Raw genomic sequence first — 23361 nt, forward strand, 5'->3', positions numbered from 1 at the left:
GTTCCATATTCTGAATGCAAATCACTTTTTAGTTACTCCACTTGGAGTGCACAGCTGCTTTTTAAAGGTCAGGATCCACTTCAATGTGCCCCTATTCTTCAACTCGTGACTTTTCACATATTTGAATGTTTTACCAGCCCTTTTGACCAATAATACGATCATTTTATTTTCAAAATAAGGTTTTTTTAGCAAATGAAAAGCTTATTGCAACAGTACAACATCTCTATATCCAGTGTGAAAGCAACATGGTGGTATAAATATATGCATCATTGTATTACACAGAATCTATTATACACATTCCAGTTAACCATGGAACAATCAACAGGAGTAGATGACCACGGATTTATGGGCACAAAGTATTTTTGTGAACAAGATTTAGAGAAACTTCAGGAAAAATCCTGTTTCTGGAAAGATGACAATCTTGGGATTCCATTTTTGTTTTCAATGAAGTCAATGATTTTTATTTTTAAGGATGCTGTATATAAGAATGCACTTTGTATTAAAACAAAGATCAATACTTTACAGTTTAAGAAACTTTACATATGTACATAAATTACATGTCAGGAATGGTTTTAAAGCTCAAAATGAGTGGTGGGAAAAGTCTATTTTCCTTCTATTAGAATCTTGAACTCTTTTACGTTGTGATCATTTGCAACAGTAACGGCATGATCCAGAGCTCGGATACTTGCTAGAAGCTTTATGATCTGCTTGATGTGCTCCCTAAAAAAGAGGCAGGAGAAGTCAATACAGAAACAGAACAATCAATGACATTGATTAATTTTCCAACAGAAGACTACATTATGGAGTCATATATTTCATATTTCTGTTGCAGATTTATTATATTGGCTTAATGAGGTAATGGCAACAGATTTGTTAAATGCTGGCAAAAAGCAAGACAGGAGATAGAAATCAAATTAGAACCTGCTATGAAAATAGGATGTTTCTCTTCCAATAAAATTTTTTACCAAGTTATCATTTCACCTGGTGAGGAAAGTTCTTTCAAATTTAGAAACACACCAGCAAAACAAGAGAGTTCAAAAACTTAAAATCCCAAACTCTTACACTGAAACACAGGACTGTACCAAGATGGGAAAATTGTCCATTCCTGTGCTGTAGCTGCTCCCATAGCAAGTCAGCTTGCTTGGCCAGCAGTAATGCGTCTAATGCAAACTTTTAATTAGGCTGATCATTGGATTGATGATCATGGACTCTTGGATCTCAGGCAAAACAGGTTCATCTAGTTGGTTGTGTAAATAATCAGAATTTTGAACTATTTACAAAAGACAGTTGGAATTTAGAAGCCACTATGCAGGCATCAGCAACAGGCTCACAAGGTGGAACAGCCCAAACATGGTAGCTACAAAATTTGGCAAAATCATAGAATGCTTTGGGTTGGAAGGTACCTTAAAGCTTATCTCAGTCCAGCTCCCTGCCATGGACAGGGACACCCTCCAGCAGACCAGGTTGCTCCAAGCCCCATCCAACCTGGCACAGAACATTTCTAGGGACAACCACAGCTTCTCTGGGCAACCTGTGCCAGGGTCTCACCACCTTCACAGCCAAGAAATCCTTCTAAATATGTAACACAAATATCTCCTCCTGCAGGTTTAAAGCCACTCCCCCTTGTCCTGACAGTATCTGCTCATATAAAAAATGCCTCTCCCTGCTTTTTATAAACCCCCTTACGAATCCAGGACACTAAGCAGTAGTGCAAAATATATTATCAGTGTTCCAGTATTTCCAGCAGTTGCTATTTTCAGACACCTTAAAAATATCCATTTCTAACGTGTGAATTCAAAGAAGCAGGATGGAGAGAGTTACCCACGTTTGTATGCATTGGCAAAATAAATTAAATCACAAGAACTCAAAGTAAGTTACCTGGCATTTCTCTTCTCTACATCAGAACAACCAATGCTGTTTCTGTAAATTGTATCAGCCAGGTGAACAAGGTATCTACAGAAGTTTTCTAGCTGAGAAATAGTCTTGTCTCCCGTTAGATTAGTGAACCACTGCTTAGGGAAGCAAGCAATTACCTACAAAAAACAGGAAAAAGGAAGTTAAACACAATGTAACAAAGTTTTTAAAGCTATGTAACATGTATAACTTGTTATAAAACAAAGTTTGCCTAGTAAAACTGCAGGGATAAGGCCCAGCTGAGTGAAAAAATGAGAAAACTACCAGAAAAACCCACACCATAATCCAAGCAGTAAAGCACTGAAACCCACAGTATACCTAATCCATCTACAGGCAGGAGCCAGAGAAGGTTCTTTCTTTACTCTGTATACTACACCAAAAAAAAAAAAAAAAAACCAAACCTATTTTTCAATGACTACAGCTTTTGAGGTATCAAAGCCAAGATTCATAGGCAATGTCAAGTTTAACTATATTTTCCTTTCAGTTTAAATCCATTACTTTAAGCAATGCTTGATTTTACTTACACTTTGAGCTTTCTTAATGCTGTCCTCTCCATACTCTGAGTTTTGAAAAGCCATAAGAATGTATCTATTTAGCAACCCATCTATGGACAGCTCCTGTAGAGTTTTGTTTGAGAGGATTCCATACCACTGGAGAAAGTTTCCCAATAACTAAAAATACAACACAGGGAAAATAACTATTCCAATATGTACTGAAACCAGGGAGTTGATCAAACATATCAAACATTTTAAATGTTTGGCAAACCTATTCAGAATACAGTCTCCCTTGCTGCTGCCATTTGAACACAAAATTTCAGAGAAGAGTTCTGTTTGTGTGGTCATGGAGAGCAGCTGTTCAATCAACATCAGTCTCTACTTTTCTGTTTAGCTGGGGATTAATTTTCTTCACAGTCTTTTATTGGAAATAAACTATGACAGCCACAGCTCTGAGCTCCCACATTCCCCAAAAGTAGTGTATTTTATTCTGACAAGCACAAGGATATAAAAAAAAGGGTGAGTAAGCTAAGTGACCCCATAACATTCAAGTTGAAATGATGGTGCTTCCACTTGACAACCTCTTCAACTACAAAGCCAATTAGGTTGGAAAAGACCTCTGACATCAAGTCCACTCTTAGACCAAACACCACCTTGTCAACTTGACCAGAATATGGAGTGCCATGTCCATCTTCAAAAACCCCTCCAGGGATGTGACTCCACCACCTTGCCAGGCAGTCCATCCCCATGGTTAATTATCCTTTCTGTGAAAGAATTCTTCCCCATGTCCATCCTGAAGCTCTCCTGGCAGAGCTTAAGGATAATTCCTCTCATCCTGGTGCTGGCTGCCTGGGAGCAGAGCCAGACTCCCCTGACCACACTCCTCTGTCAGGCAGAGAGAAGGTGCCCCTGTCCTGTCTCCCCCCTTCCCCACCTCCTCTTTTCCAGGCTGAACAACCCCAACTCAGCTGCTCCTCACAGGACTTCTCCTCTAGACCCTTCCCAGCTCTGTTCCCATCTCTGGACATGCTCCAGCCCCTCAATGTCCTCCCTGAACTGAGAGGCCCAGAGCTGGACACAGCATTTGAGGTGTGGCCGCAGCAGTGCCCAGGACAGAGGGACAATCCCTGCTGTGGTCCTTGGGGACACACCACTGCTGGCACAGGCCAGGTGCCCTTGATCTTCTTGCTCACCTGGGCACAGCTGGCTCACCTTCAGCTGCTGCTGACCTGCACCCCCAGGGCCTTTCCTGCCCAGTGGCTTTCCAGGCACTCAGCCCCCAGTTCTGGGGTTACTGTGGACAAAGTGTAGGGATCCAGCACTTTGCCTTCCTGAGCCTCATCCCACTGGCCTCACCAATCCAGGTCCCTCTGCAGAGCCTCCCTGCCCTCCAGCAGATCAACACTCCTGCCCAACTTGGTGCCATCCAAAAATTCACCGAGGGTGCACTTGATCCCCTCATGCAGATCATCAATAAGGACATAAAACAGGACTGGACCCAAAAGTGAGCCCTGGGGACACCACTAGTGACTGGACACACCTTGAAGAGGGCACAGTGCATTATCAAAGACTAAGAATCCAGAGTTGGAGTTTTTGCAAGTGAAGTTGAAGCAGTTTCCATCTACTGTTTTCCACAAATTTGAGGAGGATTTTATGGCTACACTGTCTCAGATCAAAGATTTACCAGACATATTTACTGACTTACCTTAACAGAGGACCAAAACTGACGTTGGAAAAACAAATATGGACCAGAGTTCTTGTTTTCTAAGATGCTGGAAAGTAAGACATTTCTTTAATGAGCAACCAAGACCACACCTCTGTCTTGAATTTGCTGGCTTTTTCCTTCCAAGACATAGGTAATTTCCATAAATATTCTCTTTCATCCTCCTTGTCTCTGCTAAATGCTCCCAGAAGGACAGCAAAAGATCTCCTGTACCCAGGCACTGCACCACACTGGGAAAAACCCCTCTTAACTATGGATAGAACAGTGACTTGCTAAGAAAGGTCTAACACCATAGCTGAAAGTAAACTTACTTTTTTGGATACAAGGGCATGAATACATCATCATCTAGTGTTCTCCTCATTCTTAGCAACAAGGCCTTTAAAAGCATCTGAAACAAGTAATTTTGTTTTAAATGTCCAGTGCACTGCTTAGTAGTCAAACACTCAGAAGCTGATTTTTAAAGCAACAAAGAACACTTGTGACCATAACAGTAAACATACATATTTGAGCACACAAATAAATAGTCTTAAAGAAGTCTGTAATAATTAGCAGAGCAGAAATTTGACACTTTCAACTAAAACTTGAGCTCTTATTACCACTTCCTTCATTCACAGAAGGCAAGTAAAACAACCCAATTTCCAGGCAATACATTTGAAAAGGCTGTAAAGATCTAAAAAAGAAAAGCCCAAGTATTTGTAGCCAACCCTTACAGCAAAACTGGGGACCAGCAAGTCTTACTACATCTGGTGTTATCTTTTTATCTCTAGTATCTATTTTGGGAAGGCATCACTGAGTTTCTTCTTTTAATTTATCACCATACTTTACTCCCCATAATCAGGCTGTAGAGCACCAAATAATTTTAAAATTCTTCTTCTTGCTGTACTTCCCAACATAAGGTATTAAAAATGTATTCAACTTCCTTAACTTATGCAACACCTTTAACAAAAAAAATCCAACTTACTTGTGTATTTTTGTTTTCTGCATTCACCACTGAGGGATATCCATCTATTAGTTTCTGTACAATTGCTACCATTCTAGATGTCTGTGTGGTAGAAAAGGGATCCCAGATATTTTCAGAAATTACTGTAAGAGATTAAAGAATTACTCCACTTTACAAATACTCAAATACAGTAATTATTATACAATTAATAATCTGAGTATTATACAAATAATTATTTGAGTATGGTATACTCAAATCCATGCAATTATTTACAAAACAGTAAAATCTGAAAGCACAAAGAAGCATCAGACTCCATAACCCCCTCCCTCCCATTTTTTAAGCCTGTACCTGTTAATTTAGGAAGAACAACTCTCTCTACAATGGTAGGCAACAGTGAAATATCAGCATCATCTTTCACCTGCTCCTGCTCTTCACAGCCATAAAACAGCAATGACTCAAACCACAACATTGTTTCAAAATCTCGACACTTGCCCTAATAAAAAAAGAATTGGGGTTAGATTCCTAAACAAAGGTTTGAAGTTAACACATAGAAAAAGTATTATGCATGCAAGTATGATACACTCACAAAAACAGCTGTAAAACACTCTGCCAAATGAACCAATTCATCCTACCAGCATAGCCACTAGATGAATGAAAAGGAAAATGGCTGAAGCAAGACTGATTTTTTAACAGTTTTTGCCCCACAAATGTTATTTTCTACTTACACCTAAACCAAACAAAAGCCTACAGATTAGAGTATAAGTTGAAGTATAGCTCAATTGTGCTGCATTTTAAAATTATGCCTTCTGGATTTAAAACCCCTTTCTATGAGCACCTTGTAATTTTTTCTACCTCAACAAAATGCTTACCAGAATACTAACAGAAAGTAGTGAATACAGTTAGACTTTACAATTCTGTACCATGTCTCCAACTAACATGAGCTTTGTTCTGTCAACCTGAAAACTCAGAGAAATCGCATGGGGGAAATGAGAATGCACAAAAAATGTTTTAAATTTAACGAAGGCGTCTTTCTTAGATTTCCCCTTGTTTGATTAATGAAGTCAAACATCAAATTAATAAAATTATTTTAATACTCTGAACTTTCTCTGAAGAGAAATCATGCCTCCTCCTCCTCTGCACTTGAAGAAGAGGTGAAAACAGAAAAACCCCTTCTGCAGATACTCTCTTTGTAGGTAAGGGAAAAAAAAGCACTTCTGAAAAAAGGAAGAACAGAGAGGGAGTCAAAAGCTGCCTGAACTGTTTGTCCTGGTGGCATCTCATGAAAGCATTGGTATCCAGCTGGACAACAAATGTGTGCCAGGGATACTGGGCTGCCACAGTGCTGTCCTGCTTTTCCCATGTTCCCTACACAATACCTGGGCAATGAGTACTATGAGAAAGACTTGGAAATTGCCAGCCAGAATTCTACATGGTATGGAGGTGTAGGTGAGAGACATACATAACCTAGAGACACAGGATGCAGTTCCACGTAAGAACAAACTTCTTATGAACAAACTTCTGATGAAACAGCATTATCTAGAGTCACAATTTTCTCTGAAGTATTTTAAAGACTAAATGTATTTTCACAGAACCATACAATGGTTTGGGTTGGAAAGGACCTTAAGGATCACCTAGCTCCAACCCACCACCATGGGCAGCTGCAGATTTTCTGGTCTACACCACTTCCTGAGAAGGATGTGACAATGTGCCAAAGTTAACTCTGGTTTGCTGGGAATATAGTGGATCAACTCGTCCAGGCACTCCCCAGAAAAACTTTGCCCCAAGACAGGTGCCCATTGGAAACTTCATCCCTGGAACACCCCTTTAGAAGAAGCACACATCAAAGGTGCTATTTACTTTGCTCAAGTGTGAAAGAACCAGCATGTAGCAGTTAACACAGAAGCCGCTTGCAGAAAAGCTTACCTCCAAAGGAGTCCAGGTAAGCAGCTGAAGCCTGATTAAAGGGTTAAACAGCTTTGGTAAACAGAGGCCAATATAAGCATCCTTATAAGAAGCAAAGTACTTGGAGCGCCAAGCTTCAAACTGTGACTTGATGCAATCAATGGAGTAAAAACTTTCCAAAACATCTTCGAAAACTTTGCTGGATTCTTTCAATATACGATCTAGCAGGGGAGAAAAGGAACAAAAAGTTAATCACCTACTCCCTGTAATGCCTCTTTCAAGACACTCTTTGATGATCACTGGCATAAGCTAACTCCCATAAACAAAACCAAAAAAACCCCACCACCTTTAGAAGCTCAGTTACTCCTGTCTCAAACACACTAAGCTATAAAAACAGGAGCACAAGTACTCTCCCATAGACTCATTTATCACAGGTCTCACTTTTAACATTTCATGGAAGGATTTTAAGTTACCAGATGTAATTAGGCTTGGTGACATACTGGGCTGTATTCAGAGTGGATCTAACTTCAAAGCTGGCCTTGCTTTGCATGGGGGCTTCAAACAGCTGATCTCCAGGCCCCTTCCAACCCAGATTCTTCTACATCTTTGCTAATCCAAGTGCAAATATAGGAGGGCATCTCAGATAAGCCAACTGAACTGGCAGTTCAGACAGGGTGGGTCCTGGCAGGCACCATGCTAAAATGCTGCCCAGAACATGCCCCTTAGCACTGGGTAGTGACTACAATCCTCTAGCACCTTTTTTTTTTTTTCTTTTTTTTTTTCCTCTATATATGATTTTCCCTTTATCTTTTCTCCTTCTCAGGGTTAGTTTCATTTTAATCAGTCGTATTTGCTGCAGCCACAGTTGTAAATGTTTGGTCATGGTAGTAACCCTTACACAATGAACACAACTAGTACACACAGCAGGCAGAGGCAGGGCTGAGGGAACAGGAGATTATGTCATATAATCACAGTTTTCAAACTGGGATTAAGAAAAAAAACTACATATAAAGTTATTAGGTCCAAAGTGCACTCCTCTATTCCACTGCTGTTTCTGGACTAACATGAGAACTACAAACAATAGTAAAAAAGCTTTACAAAGCCTATTCAGAAACTGAAGAAATTTCTACAAAATGCTTTTGCACACATAAATTGCCAAGTTACCAAGTGCAATTCAGCCCCATTGAATCTAGATAATTTAATTTAACAAAGTTAATTACAGCATCTAACAACCCTGAACATTGTTCTGTTTATCCAAGACCCCTCCCTGTAGGAAGAAAATCAGTGCAATCATAAATTGCAGTAAATTAGCCAGCAATTAAAGGTGTGGAAACTGTCTGCACTTCCAAAGCACCTAACAGCCAGACAGTTCACCTAATTGCTTTTCTAGTATGTTCATACCTCGGGTCTCCACAACCACCTACATCAATGACTTTGCCATTTATTGCCTTCTCTGTAGGAAATGACCTCTTTATTTTAAACCTATCCTATCGCTTAATTTGATGGTCCCTAGCTATCATACTGTGAAAAGTTGATATTGTTCTACTTGGAGAGACCAAAACCATTCAATCCTTCCTCAAATGCAACACAAGCAGTTCCATGTTCCTTGCTGGTCTCCTCCTCCTCCCTTCTTCTAACCTGATTCTCTTTTAATCAGAGCAAATGCTAATTGTACCACAAGATCTTTCTGCAATGTTTGCATTCAATATTTTTTCTGTCATTTGCAAACTTTGCCAGGCTGCAACAAGACTGTACAAAACTTTTGTCATTGCATTTCTAGAAACTTAATCAAAACTCCACTAAATACTTGCCATGAATCAAAAAAGACTTCTAAAGCACTAAGTTTTTCAAAATTTCCCAAGTAAGACAAACACGTATTTCAAGAATGATAAACTATCTTACAAATTGGAAGACTTACTGACAGTCCAAAAGCTTACTGCCTGCCAGCAAAAGCATTAAGAATTAGATAAAAAGAACCTCACTAAGGATGGGTTATTCAGTCAGCTGCAAGACACACAGCAGGCTGGTGATAGAGACTATTCTGGTCATATTGATGATCCAGGAATCAAAAATTCCTAAACTCCTTCCAAAACATGGTGAAGTATATAAACAGGGCTATGTTTGGATCCTGTCAAATATGTTGTTATGTAAGAGAATTGGGATTGTTCAGCCTGGAGAAGAGGCTTCAGGGTAACTTAACTGTGGCCTTAAGAGTACTGAAGGGAGTCTGCAGGATGGAGAGGGGCTGTTTACAAGGGCTTGGAGTGACAGGACAAGGGGGAATGGCTTCCCACTGACAGAGGGCAGGGTTAAAAAGGATACTGGGAAGAAATTCTTCCCCTGTGAGGGTGGTGAGGCCCAAGCAGGTTGCCCAGAGCAGCTACGACTGCCCCATGTCTGAAAGTGTTCCAAGGCCAGCTTGGATGGGGCTTGGAGCAGCCTGGTCTAGTGAAAGGTGTTCCTGCCCATGGCAGGGAAGTGGAACTGGGTGGGATTTAAGGTCCCTTCCAACCCAGACCATGCTGTGATTCTGTGATAAAGCTTGGGTAGCTTTTCTAACCTCGCTCCAGGTTGAAGTTTGTGATATCTGTTGAAGTCTCCTCGTCATCACTGGAAAGGCCTTCCAGGTGATCTGCCATCTTCCCAGTCTGCTCTCTCGCTTGTCTGCGGCGAGCTCTGCAAAGGAGCAGCAGTACAAACCAGCTCCAATAAAGCAAGAGAAACCAGCTGTTTTCCCCACCTAAGCCCACTCAGGCTTGTCCTTTTAGTTCTAGGGAAATCAAGCTGAAAAGCACTTCTACTGTGCCATGACCTCAAGCATTCCACTACATGGCTGCCTCAAACAATGAAAAGAAACAAAACCAGCAAAGACCATATAGATATGGAATGTATTTACTGTGCTTTCTTTTAGGGATTTTAAATCAGTATCATGGAATGTTTTGTACACTTGCACGATAAGCTGGGATATATAATACCCCTGCCCAGCATAGCAGCTGAAGTGTTTTCTTCCCTTTTCAGGAAAGAAGCAAACATTGCCACTCACATTACTAAGTCACACAGGACAGTCATGTATCTATGTATCTTGCAAGCAGACAAAGACTCCTAAAGGAGAAAAGAAATCTCATTCTATACCTTCTAGCCTCTCTTTCTGCAGTCCGACGCTTGACTTGTTCTTGATAGATCACTCTGTCTCGCCCAAAAGAATCAAGATTTGGAGCCATCAGTGCCTTATCTGTAAAATTACATCAATGAAAATTAAAATGCTTATTTATGATTCTATAAATGTGCTGTAGGCAGTTTCATAAGAGCCTTTTACCCACTTTTAAACTAAGTGTAATTTGAAATAGAAAGTCGAAGTATCAAAAAAGAAAAAAACCCACAATGCCCCCCCAGAAGCCTGAATTCACAACATGTAGAGGTTAAAACAGAAAGAGTGGACTTTGGAAAATTTTCCACTTAAATGTCAAATAGTTTTCACCGTACTTCACTCTTATCTCTCTCACAACAGTGCTGAACTACACAGAAGTCAAGAGTTTTAACAGAAATAGCTTAAATGAAATGTCCATGAAAAAAGAGCTCCTTACATAAACACATTCACCACATAATTTTTAAGAAGAAAAGTAGCAAAAAAAAGAAGCAGACAAGAGTGACTGGGGCAAGAATATACATTATTTCAGAGTTCTAGTCATGTTGTTTCTAAGTTCATATGCTTCAGATATCCCTAATATTTAAAACACCTCAAAATCTATAGAAAGATAAACCATCTTCCTTCCTTTTTTCAAGCTCTGCTTATCTGTGTTCCTGGCTATAGAAAACAACACAGCTAGAACAGCAGATAGCAGGCAGGAATGTTTCCAGTTCCTCCTTTCCAGGTGAATTTTAAACAGTAAACTGAATGCTAGCCACTGGTCAAGTCCACCCATTAAAGTATGAACATTAACATTTAAACAACAGCCTATCCAAACTTCAGGAATAAATTTACATGTTCTGACAAAATCTATTTACAAATTCATCATTTAAAGTATTAATGCCAATTTATGTCAATATTCGAATTCAATACCTGAACTACTAAGAACCTTGTCTAAACTTCCAGATACTAAATAAGATCTCTCGGTAAAACACAACCTCAGCAATGAGAACTATTCCCATCCTATTATTAAACATCAGTGTAAAAAATCCATTCTAAGCTTCTTTTAGGAAATAGGTTTCTAGTTCTCAAAACAGCATTTTCATGATAGAACTGCAAGGCCACCTGATGCCTGGAACTCCACATAATAGTCCTAAAAAGAATATGTATGCTAACCACTCTATAAAGGAATGACCAACTCTGACACCCTAACATTTCATCATCTTCAGTGAGTTCTAGCTAATGGTATTAACAGGATTTCATCCCTGACAACTGTGGCAGGACAGGCATTGATCATAGAATTTCACATCAGCAACAGGACAGAATGCCATTTTTAAAACTGGGAAGCTCTCTGAGGCATAAAGAGGACTCCTATTAACAGGATATTTCATCCATTGATTTAATATGCTGAATAAAACCTCCTCCAAGAAACATTGTATTTCCATCCAAATTAACATTTACGCTTTTGTATAGTTTTACATACTGAAGAGTAATCACCATAAGAGACTTCCTTAGTGAGAATCCCCCATCCACAAACTCACAGGAAGCAGGCATTTTAACAGGCTATTCTTAAGCTGTATTTGATGCAGGGGCACTGTATTAGTCTGATTAGTCTTCCAGTTCTTTAATTTACCAGTTAAGCATCTGAAATCAAATACTTATACTGGCTACAAAACAGAACATTAGATAGAAGTCTTGCCCAGTGCTTCGTGGCTTTATACAGTTAACTGTACATGTTAAATGAAATTTATAGATTCAGGAAGGTTAAAATAAATTTTTTAAAAGTCCTGATATAAGAGATGGGGAATCACATACTACCACTACTCTCACAGTCACCATGCACACATTTTTAGTGCTAGGAAGGAGAAAATATAGTTAAGAGAAACAGAAAGGAGAGATGAAGTCAGCGTTACAGTGGTTTCGAGTTTAAAACAAAACAGATTAGAGAACTTTCATCTAAACTTTCTTCTACTCATCTCAAGAGTAAGAATAAACTTTAATAAGACAGTCATACATTAAACATTTACATTTCAATTAAGTCATACTAAGTAAACAAGGTTGTTTAATGAATAATAAAAACCTTCAAGATGGACTGACTTGAATGGCTTGAAAACTCCGAAGATTCATCTTTAATATCATCTTGTCGTCTTTGGACAAGGCGGGAAGCTCGCTGTTTGTACAGCTGGTGCATTGCAGACTCAAGTTCGTTAATCAGAGGCACCTGTAAAAATACAACACACCACGTAATACCCGGATCCTGAGCTGCTCAGCTTCTGGGGTCCCAGTCTATGCCGGAGCAGAACGCTGCCACTGTGCTCCCAGCAGCACCAAGTCCTGCTTTGCACTCCTCTGTAGCAGTTGCACCAGGAAATAGCTCAGTGTGGAAAGTGTATACATTTAATATTGGCAGCTTTCAATCAGAACAAAAGCATTCTGAAAGCAATGAATGAGTCTACACAGCCAGACATCCTATTTAGAGTGTGAAATATTCTCTCCAGTATTCTTGCTTTCCCTACCAAGTGTGTTACGTGTTATGTCAAGGTCTGCAATTCTCAGGTGTCAATTGTTTCCTCTCTATCTCTAAACAAGAATTTTACACTTCAGTGAGAAAATAATCTGACTGTACACAGTGAAAAAAACACCCATCAATCCAACCTACTGAAGCCAGCAGCTATTGTTTTGTGTCCTCTCACTCTTAATAGCACATGCTGAAATATTATTACGGAAATGAAATAAAATTCTGCATAAGGGTGTTATGCCAACAGATAATCAAGAGGAGTCAATTACTTCTCTAGCTTATCACTAAAATTAAAATAGTACAATTTCTGCAAGTTATGCATTGAGTATAACCTTGAATTAATCAGGTAGGCCATGTCAGACCTGTCACTTTTTTTTTCTTTAATGAACTATTTTGGTAGCATCTCTAACAAAAATAGATGATATTATGCAGCCAGGAATTTCCTGACATTAAGTAGCAGGTTTATTGCTCTTTTTTTTTTTCTCATTTCCTTTGAAAAAAATGTCCTTTTGGTATGAACATTTAAGCCATGTCCTCCTTACCTCTGAGACGTTTGCTTACTCCACAGTCTTCCAGCCTTTTATATTTCATTGCTACCTACCATCCAAGATTATGTTTTTTTCAAAACAAAAGATAAAATCAAATATTTTTTCCTGAAGTATTTTAGAATGTGACTCAGCAACTATTAAAGAACCTCCTTCAGTAAAATGTAAAATTCTGAGCTCATAGCTACAGGGCCATTTCAGCTCACTGAGACTGACATACACATCAGAGAAGAAAAAGGTTTTAGCTCTGTGGGATAAACAGGGCTCCAGGGATTAAAATGAAAGCAGCTCTGCACCAACAATACGCACACCTTTCTTTTGGAGAAAAGAGTAGAGAGAAACACAAGGAGGGAAAAATCTTCCAAGAGATGGAAGTTCATATCTGGAATTTAAGACAGTTTTGAAAACAGAAATAATAGTTAAAAGATACTAGCCTTACTGCAGTTTACCATAGGAAATATAGCTTATTCTCTTAAGCATGTAGAAGAAATTCTAAGATTGAAAAGTTAAATGAAAATTTTTCAATGCATCCATTCTTCTGTAATTTTCTCAGGTTCTTTCTGTAATTTTCTCAGGATTAAAAAAGAAATCTAGTGATATATTCGAATATATGAATCCACTCACAATATTTGCCATTCAGAATACAAGAGACTTAGAAGCCTTTATTCTTCTCTAATCAATACTGTGGTTAATGAGTGGCTGACAATTTCACTGACTACTATAAAGTTACAGCCCTCATTCTCTGTTTTGAGTAGCCTAAATTTTCAAAAGGATTTTTTATTCACTTCCCTTGTAAACAGTGGAAGAGGAAAAGCAGAAAGGTCCCTAAACATCTAGATCACAAGGATAATTCAGATACATAGAGCGTGTTTTCATAATTCATTTTTTGCAGGTAAAGTAACAGTTCATCTGCTTATCAAAGGTACACCCAGAACAATTCAATCTTTCTGTATCCACTGTACATTCCTACATTCAAAATGTAAAAATGCCATTGTGACTTGCCAGCCTTCTCAGAAAGCTTATTTTTTACAGTAATTACTTATGAAGGAAGTCATGCAACCATCTTCCACCTACTGTTTCTCTTATTTATGGAGGAAAAAAGAGATTACACAGGATTTGACCTTTCTAGCGCTTGTTTCTAAAATCTGTGTAATAGCTGTCTTCTCATACTCTGCTGAGCCTTGAGACTGGGCAAAGTAATCCTAACATTCAGAATCTCTTCAAAATATCATATTTAAATATATGTTTTCGTATATGTATGTACATATATATGTATATACACATACAGTATTATTATTAGTACACATATACATACTCTCATGTATATTATAATAATTACATACATTATTGTAAATATTAATAACAACACTTTAAATAGAAGCAGTCAGGGCCACAGGTTCTACAAAAAAGCTGAAGGAAATTTATCTCTACACTCAGAAGTTTAGAACTATTTACTGTCCTACTGCATTTCATTTAAGTACAAACTGATACTGATGTTATTACTTGACTTTGTTCCCTTCCGACACCTCCTTTTTAGAAAACTTTTCAGAGTCCTGTGGGCTACTGGTTCTGAATTTGCTGGTACTTTTGTCATGCTGAAAGCACTGAATTCCAAACCACATTATCTAGCAAACAATATCAAAATAAATTAAATGCTCCTGTGTTAGACTGACCACACAACCTGCTGCTTTTGCAACTCACTTTACATACAAGTACAGCAGCAGCCTCTACCTGAAACCAGCAAAACTCTATGAATGCCTCTAAGAAGCCTGAGTATACACAAGTCACATCTTAAAAATATTTGAACAAGACAGCTTATGCTATCAAGGAGAACCTCCAGACATGGTTTATAGTCATCACAAAAGTAATTTAACAAAAGGTCTTTAGAAGAAAACACTTAGTAGATACACAGATATTTAACTTGACTTCTGAAATACAAATCTATCTCAGAGTAAAAATGTAAAAACTTATCTTTAATAGGAAATCAGCCATCTGGGTAACCAGCACTGCCAGCGCTGCTTACAAAAGTACCTTTATTGATCTTCAACAGCTAATGCTAGTACAGACTCAGGAATATGGCTTCTTAAGTGAACAATCAATTGCAACTAATTATAGTAATTATGCTGATTAGTTATACTAATCAATCAGCTAGGTGAATTAGCTGTCCCACACTTCCTGGGTTTCCTCTTACTCTTCACTTTTACAGGACGAAGACCAGACTCTCCCAGTTCCACTAAGAGAGGACAATTAGTATCTAACCCATCAGCACCCAAAATGCTTCTCCGTTATTATAGCCAATATGCTGCTAACTGAATTCTACAGCTTCTGTGTGTGCTTAATACGTGTGTGTATATATAAATATATATCTATATATTCAAGAGTTTCTATTATATTTACAACAAAGTAAGTAATCAAAGCACAGTGCATAACATAAGAGAAAAGACTAAGTTTTTGACTTAGAGTTGCATTAAAGTGTCACACTACATGAAAGAAATATATTTTAAAGTGTGGTGTCTTTGAACAGCTATGCTAGTCTTAAAACTTCTCTCCTTCAGACTCCAGAGCAATACCAACAAACATCTGGCAGGAGGAAGTTTGTAGTAACACAGAAAATACAAGCCTCTGTTATTGTGTACATCAAGCACTCCAGAAAGTAGTAATGTAAATTCAGTAAATTCAGCCCTTATTTTTGCTAACCTGATGTCCAACACAAGTAAAAAGGAGTACTGAGTAAAGCTGAAAAGCCAGAGTATCTACAAAAATCCTGAAGCATAAAATCTGCAAGTTTTTAGGCAATCTAAAGTCAGGGAGCTGGGAGGAGGGATTTCTGGTAACGAGCTTAGCGTGATAGAAAGTTCTTTTCAATCCTCAAATAACCAAACCTTTTGAAGAATATGCTCTCAAAGGACTTTTTTCAAAAACAGAGGGAGATGTGCTGTTTGGCATGTAATAAGAGACCTTTTTTTTTTTTTTTAAAGAGATGAATGTTTTTGCATCCTTACCTTTTCACTGAAACACTCAAGCAAGTCTTGGACATACCCTCGCATTTCTTGCAAAAACTTATACCGTTCACCAATACCCCCAGAAGACCCTTCTAATCTTTCAATTGCCTTGGTAGAGTCCTCTTGGCTTTGCTGATGTTTCTCATATTGCTGCCGATTAGCTTTGTGCATTTCTTTCATAGAGTCCAACCTGAAGGGCAATGGATAAATAGTAAATTTACATCCAAAAGTCTGAGTTTGAGACATCAAACAGACAGTACAGTGCAAGTACTGAGCCTATATACGGGAAATTTTGCAAAGAAATTCTTGACCTTTTATTTGCCACCTTCTCCCCTCTCTTCATGAACAGCCAGGCTAATGATCCACACTCATTTGTTAGACTGCTGTAGTGCACAGCACTGGCCACTCCTACAAACTTCTACAGGAGCTGATAGCACACAGAATAGTGCAAGGCTGTCCCTAATGAAAAGCTGGCAGAACAGGCTGGGGATGGGCAGGGACTACAGCTTATACAAAGCATTCTTTTTCCTCCACTAACTTGATTTACTGTCAAAGGCTGCAACACTACAAGGGGCATACAAACCAATTTCGAAGACATGTAAAGTGCAAGCTGTTCATTACATATGATTTCTCATTGCAATTGTGTTGTTCATTCCATACCTTCTGCGTACCTGACAAGCAGATTATAGTGTTTAAGCCAAAAAATCCCTGTATACACTAAAAATTAAATTCTTTATCTATTGAAGGGGAAACCTCTGATTCACAGTTTAAAGGAATGCAGCTTGATAAGCTAAACACCTCACTGGCCTTTCATTTCTTCACTCTAAGACTGTGCAGTGTCCAGAAGATGGAACTCAGACCTCTCTTCAACAAGATCAATGGCCTCATATTTAAGGTTTCACTTCCACAGAAGCAATCCAAGGAGATTTTCGAACAAAGTGTCAATGTCATCTTCACTTTGAGCTTTTTTGTTTGCCTTTTTTTTTTTTTTTTTAATGGATGTACCAGTCAGTTTCCAGCGATGAAACTCTGTGTTTGCTCACCAGGACTAAAAGACACCTGAGGAACAGAAACCTAGGGGACAGGTCTTTAAGTCTAAAAAGATGGTCTGTCCTACCTGTCTTTAAGCTGTTTCTTTACCAAATCAATAGTAACAGGAGTCATCTCATTACTGGGAGTTTTGAAAGGAACTGTATTATCTGTTTTTTGAGACTTGGTTTCCGATGATCCATACGCAGCATAGGTGTATGGAATGCCATATGATGAACCATAAGACAGTGTCTGGTAAGTGTTCTGGTAGTATACATTATTCACTTCTGCAGGCTGACTTGGCTGAACCTAGGGGCAGAAGAAATGCAATTGTACTATATTAGCCTTTAAAGAAAGGGGAAACTTACTTCTTTACACATTTCAAATCAAAGTGAAACGTAAGCAGATACAGTTACAAAATGTAATTATCAAGGGGATTTAAACATCCAATATCTAAGATAGAAGAAACAAATGCCCTCAAGAAGGTAAATGGACAAATTCTTAGTAATGATACTAAGTATGATTCTAAATACTTATACTATTTCTTTTTAAAGAGCATCAGAATTTACAGACTTGATTTCTCAAATGAGTCTGCCATCTGTAAACTACTCAAGTTTGCAAAGGATTTAGCCAATACTTGCAGAAACAAATCAAAAAAGGGTGCACAATCATACACATGCCTGGGGTATGTTGATTCCTTTTCGTATCTGCTCTTGCTCCCATCTACTGAGTTCTTCATCTTGCTCCCCTGCCACTAGTGCTTCATCATCGCTTCCCTCAATACCTTCATACAAGTAAGAAAAAGAAGATAATGCATTCATAATTGCAAGGGCCAAGATTCAAAAGCCTGAAACCATGCCTCAGTGAGAACATCTCAGAGCATCTTCCTTTCCTCTTCATGAGGAATTAAGGACAGTGGCCTGTGAATTATTAGCACAGGGGTTCCACTTGAAAGATCCAGTGGGAATATTTACAATTTTCCCTGATGGTAAAATCCTCTAATGTCTAACTCCTTTTCCAAAAGGTTATTTTACCTACTAGCCAGCAAGAATTCTGTATCAAATGTTTTTCTTTTCACAATTATATACTTCCTAAAAACAGAGTACAGGAAAAACAAGACTCGATCCTTAGTGTAAGTCTCTATCACAATCAGCAATGTGCACAGGAACGGAGTTTTGTGCTCAAAATTTTACAAGCATATTCCATTATGTAGTACTTTTCCTCAGAAATGTTAGGCAACTCCAGATTGTTTGAAAAACATGTTGTTTAAAAATGCTGAATGGGAGCACTCACAGTGAAAACAGTGTGAACATTTATCAGCTGACCTTCCAAAAAAGGGTTTACCTATTTCCTCAGCAATCTTTTGCCTTTGGGATTTTTCCTTCACTGTAAAAACTATCCTCCTCTTCTCGTCATCATCTTCATCATCACTGGCATCATTTTCATCTTCTCGAACAAGGCGGCCTTTACCTGGTTCACTGTCAATGGGGGTAAAGTCTCCAAGCTCACGAGCCATTTGGCGCTTTTTCCTAGCGGCGTGAATAAAAGCAGCATCTGGAATTTCTCCTAGAGACAGATGTGGGCACAGTTAAACAACCTCTGCAACAGAATACCTGTTACAATTTCTTACTGCTCATCTCTGTCACGGTATCAAATCAGCTCTGCACACAGAAAAAAAAACATGTATGGAAGCAAATCCATACTCACAGAAAACACCTGAAAGTATCTTAGATGCTAAACATGTCAACTTTCTGACCAGAAACCCTCAAAGTTAGGATCATCACAGAAAGTCTGGCTCTGCTTCCGGCAGCTCATGTCATAAGACAGAAGCCTAACGCTCCTATGTGAAATACTCCCAAAGAGGAAGCCCTTTAGGGGAGCTGACTATTGCAAAGGGAGAAAGAAAATGAGGTGCATGACTGTGTAATTTCCTATCCCAATATTGCTCCCAGCTCTTCTTATTTGAGGGAATAAAAAGCATCAACCGTTTCAACAGACAGTCATCGACCAGAGATTAAGAGGACACCAAATCAGACACAGTTAATACAAAGAAAATTGTACAATCAAGGGGAAACATGAAGAGCATCAGACCTAATCAGAAAACTCTAAAATCTACAGCACAAAATGCAACTTACATATGTCATTTAAATCAATGTGTGGGCCCGGGACACCCAGCTGGTATTTGGGGAGCAAATTACCATAATCAGCAAACTAGTTTCAAAAATATTTTCTCAGAGGATTTCTTTGGCCTCAGGGCCTGACTAGAACCTCAGTATACAAAACAGGATAGGAAAAAATTTCAGATACCTTGCAGACCCATCATTGAAACATTCTAATTAAAGAAGAAATTTTCACTGAAAGCAGTTATATCTCATATGAAGTCACCTATTCCAAATCTAGAATTTCTTGCACTTTGTCATCTACCTGAAAGACAAATTCCTGCTTCTGACATCAGGATGAAGCATTCCATAGCAAAACATTTTCTCCCACAAGACTTGTAAAACTGAACACCTTTAGAAAATAGCAGTTGCTTGAACTCTCAGATGCTAAATTGTTGGAAACTATTTCCTAATCTCTCACACATTAGTCTGCTATAAACATTGGCTAAATCACTTGGTAACTTATCAGACATATTACTAAAACCAACCTGGGCGGAGAACATTCAGTGATGACAGAGCACTTGAAAAAGCACCACCAGCTTTTGGTTTTTCTTCTTCCTTCTCACTTTCAACTTCCATTTCTTCTTCACCATGCTCACTGTTTGCAGTCCCATCTTCTTGGCCTATATCCTTATTTTGTCCTATCTTTTCTGGTGGTGCTTCAACTGATAAGAGAGCAAAGTCCATGTTTTTCTCCATTCATAAAGATCACTCAAAAGTATTTTTTTAAAGATATAAAAACCAAAAGTGAAAATTAAATGAAAATGTTAAATGATAATTTTATTGTTTGAGATCTAAAAAAAACATGCTTTCTTAATTGTGATTAAATCACTGACATCCTCTCAAAATAAAATGCGACAAGGCAAGCCCCACCAACCACTAAACATTCTCCATATTGTCAAGTATTAAGAAAGTGGGGGAATTCAACCTTGTCAAAGTCTGTTTCAATGAGAAAGCACTGCCTGTGTTACATCAAGTCTTTCCACAAGAACTGACTGATTTCAAAAGATCCCTTTAATTTGCTCTTGGGCTACACCCTACCTTAGGTGGGTAACATACAGATACAGGCAGCAAGTATAAATAATGTATAAAAATATGCATGCTAAACCCAGCTATCCAAACCAAGCTGCACACATTTGAGGTTTCAGACTCAAGCTCTTGTTTAGAGAATCCAGCCTACTCTCTCAGTCCTGTCCCATCCAACAGATGACCTGAACACTAGCCACAGAAATTATAACTTCTGGTTTTGCTCATGCCTCACACCACTGCGTAGGCAATTTAAGGATTTTAATAAGAAAGAATATGTGGGTTATCTAAATGCAGAAAAAACCTTCAAAAATAATTTAATTAAATTTAAAAAGGATATTTCCTGCATGGAACCATGTTCAACCTCCATATGCTTCTCTAGATCGTAAGCCTCCAAGCTCATGCTTGTAGTATTACAGTATCTATGTAAAAACTTAAGTGGAAAAGGAAGCACTACACTTTACCCATGAGCTTCCCAAAAACCCATAGTACAATGAAATTGAAGTCCCAGGCTCTGTTTCAAGCTCTCAAGGACTGTACATTGTTAACAGATCCTTTTGCTCCAACACTTTGAGTCTATCATTCTAATCAAGTCTACTGGAAGGTCCAAGTCCTGAAACAGGCAGCTGTTTAACAATTAACTTAATAACAAAGACCACCACTCTGCTCACCCCAAAAATCTTCCTTTTCGAAGAAAATGCATTACAAGGACACATCTTGTCAGACAAGCACCAGGTATGTTTTCAAACGAATGGAATTCCTCCCTAATTCAATAAGCAATTCATCTGTCATAAACACAGCTGCAATTCAGAATACTAATGTCTACTAACAACCATCTAACAGCTGAGAAGTTCCATCCTTCTATGTTAATTTCTACATGAGAATCAAAGTACTCTCTACCAACGCAGAATAGCATTCCTAAGACTCAAGTAACACATTTCACGCATGCTTTACTTCAGCTCTAAATGTGAAATTCTCTAGAAGACTAACAATTCATTCTGAAAACAATACATTAAATTACAGTACTTTATCTTTTCCACTACATAAGTTACCATTATTATTAGTTTTGCAATTACCATCTGTTGGAGAATTGGCCTCTGTTCTAACTTTTGATTTTTCAAGATCTTCTTTGTATTCTTTCTTCAACTGTTTTACAATCTTTTTGCTGTAACTTGATTTCTTCACTTTGAAAACTTCTTCTGTTTCTTTAAAAGAGAAATTGGATAACGTTACATCAGATCTGTCAAGCGTACTTATTTACTAAATCTCTAAATTTTGTACCTGGAACTTCACAAATGCCATTAACAAACATTTTAGCATTCTTTCACATTCTATAGTGAAAGTCTAATTCAACGCCTTCAGTACTTCCATCAAGATTTGAAATCATGAGTCTTAGAAACCAAGTTTCAGTGATTTCAAGAGAATTCCTTCTAAGACGACTCAAAACTGTACGAACTGTTCGGACAACAGGCAATGAGTCCGAGATGACCCACGAACACCAGCCACATGAGATTAAAACAACCTCGACACAAAGCCACGGGACAGATGCTCCTCGGCTAACACTGCTGGCTCCAGGGGGAGACTACTGGCTGCACTTACTCCCGCACAAACCTGCGGGCCACGCAGGTGCAGTGAACGCAGCACAAGCGATGCACCAGCAGCACAGAAGCAGAGGCAATTTGGAGCCCTACACCGCAGCCAAACCCTCGGGGAGCCTGCCGGCCCCGCAGAAGCCGTGTCGGGCCGGGGAAGGCGCGGCCCCGCCGGGCCCGGGCATCCCTGGCCCCCCTCACCGTGCCCTCAGGGCCCGCCCCCTCTTATGTGATCCCGCATCACCCCAGGCCACACCGGGGACTGCCCTAAAAAATAAAAACGGATCCCGGCTCTCTTGGAGGCCCGGAGGAGGCCCAGTGCAGGCCGAGCAGCGCCGGGTCCCTTCCACTCCCGCAAGAAGCGACCCAAAAGCCGGGCAACCAGCCGCCTCACCCTCCTCCTCGTCCTGGAAGCTGAGCAGGCTGGCCCTCGGCACCTCTTTGTTCTCCCGCGACCGCTTCTTCTCCTTGGGGCGCCCGGCCACCGGCAGCCCATTGCCCTGCTGGGGCTGGGGCTGCGGCGGAGGCGCGGGCCGCAGCACAGCGGGCGCCGGCAGAGCCCCCAGGCCTGCTCGGTCGCCTCCCATCAAGCCCAGCCCCAGGCCGAGAGCCGCTCCGTAGCTCGCGGCGCAGGCGAAGGCCGCGGGGCTGCCGGGCAGGGCGAGGGGCACGCAGCCGGCGGGCAGCGGCAGGAGCCCAGCGCCTGACGCCAGCGGCACGGAGGCCTCGCTGGGCCCTTCCCCCGCCGCCCCGGCCGCCGGCTCCTGAGGCGGCTCCTCATCGCGCTCCTCATCCTCCTCCTCCGAGTCGTTCCGCTTCCGCACATTCACCCTCCGCGCCTTGCGGAACATCCCGCCAGGCACCCGCCGGCCGCCCCGCCAGGCCCCGGTGCCACCCGCTCCGGCCACCCCGCGCTGCGGCCCAGGCCCGGCCCCGCGAGCATGGCACCGCCGCCCGCAGCGCCCCCTGCCGCCGGCTCCACCACCGGCGGGCAGGTAGAGCGGCATGCGCCTGCGCGGCGGGGAGCGCGCGGAACGGCGGCTCGAGCGGCCCGCCCCGCCCCCGCTAGGCCCTCACGTCCGGCGCCATCTTGTGCCGGGAGAGCGGCGCGACCCGGGCGGGAAGGGGGCGGGGGGAGGGCGGAGCGGGAGAGGAGGGTGATAAAAATATAAAGTGACTTATGTTAAATGTGAAAAATGTGTATTTTATGATTGGCTTTTCGTAAATATTAAAATTAATATTATATGTGTTGTGTTAGGAAGTTATGCTGTATTCTCTTAAGTAGCGTGTTAAATATAGTTTTAGGTTATAACAAAATGTTAAAATAGAAACTATGTAAGATACTTTTTTTCTAAAGAAAGGACTCGCACCGAGATAGCAGCCACAAGCA

At 40.1% G+C, this 23361-nt stretch overlaps 1 protein-coding gene across 2 annotated transcripts; it reads right to left on the reverse strand.

Moving 5' to 3' along the window:
* Nucleotides 1-140: 140 nt before the first annotated feature.
* On the reverse strand, nt 141-22898 carry PAXBP1 (PAX3 and PAX7 binding protein 1). 2 transcript variants are annotated; one of them, XM_036379887.2, is made up of 18 exons: nt 22366-22898; nt 21456-21584; nt 19842-20018; nt 18665-18760; nt 17875-17978; nt 17283-17503; nt 16166-16355; nt 12198-12321; nt 10106-10205; nt 9534-9649; nt 6995-7194; nt 5420-5564; nt 5093-5214; nt 4443-4519; nt 4114-4180; nt 2439-2585; nt 1879-2033; nt 141-720 (listed from the first exon to the last, which is right to left on the reverse strand). In XM_036379887.2, the coding sequence occupies exons 1-18, from the start codon at nt 22820-22822 to the stop codon at nt 603-605; spliced, it is 2745 nt and encodes a 914-aa protein (XP_036235780.1). In that variant the 5' UTR covers nt 22823-22898; the 3' UTR covers nt 141-602. The 2 variants fall into 2 exon arrangements, with proteins under 2 accessions (XP_036235780.1, XP_036235770.1); XM_036379877.2 differs by having other exon boundaries at nt 18539-18760.
* Nucleotides 22899-23361: the final 463 nt, after the last annotated feature.

This window comes from Molothrus ater, chromosome 2, assembly GCF_012460135.2.
Source record: "Molothrus ater isolate BHLD 08-10-18 breed brown headed cowbird chromosome 2, BPBGC_Mater_1.1, whole genome shotgun sequence".
In the NCBI taxonomy this organism is placed as follows: domain Eukaryota; kingdom Metazoa; phylum Chordata; class Aves; order Passeriformes; family Icteridae; genus Molothrus; species Molothrus ater.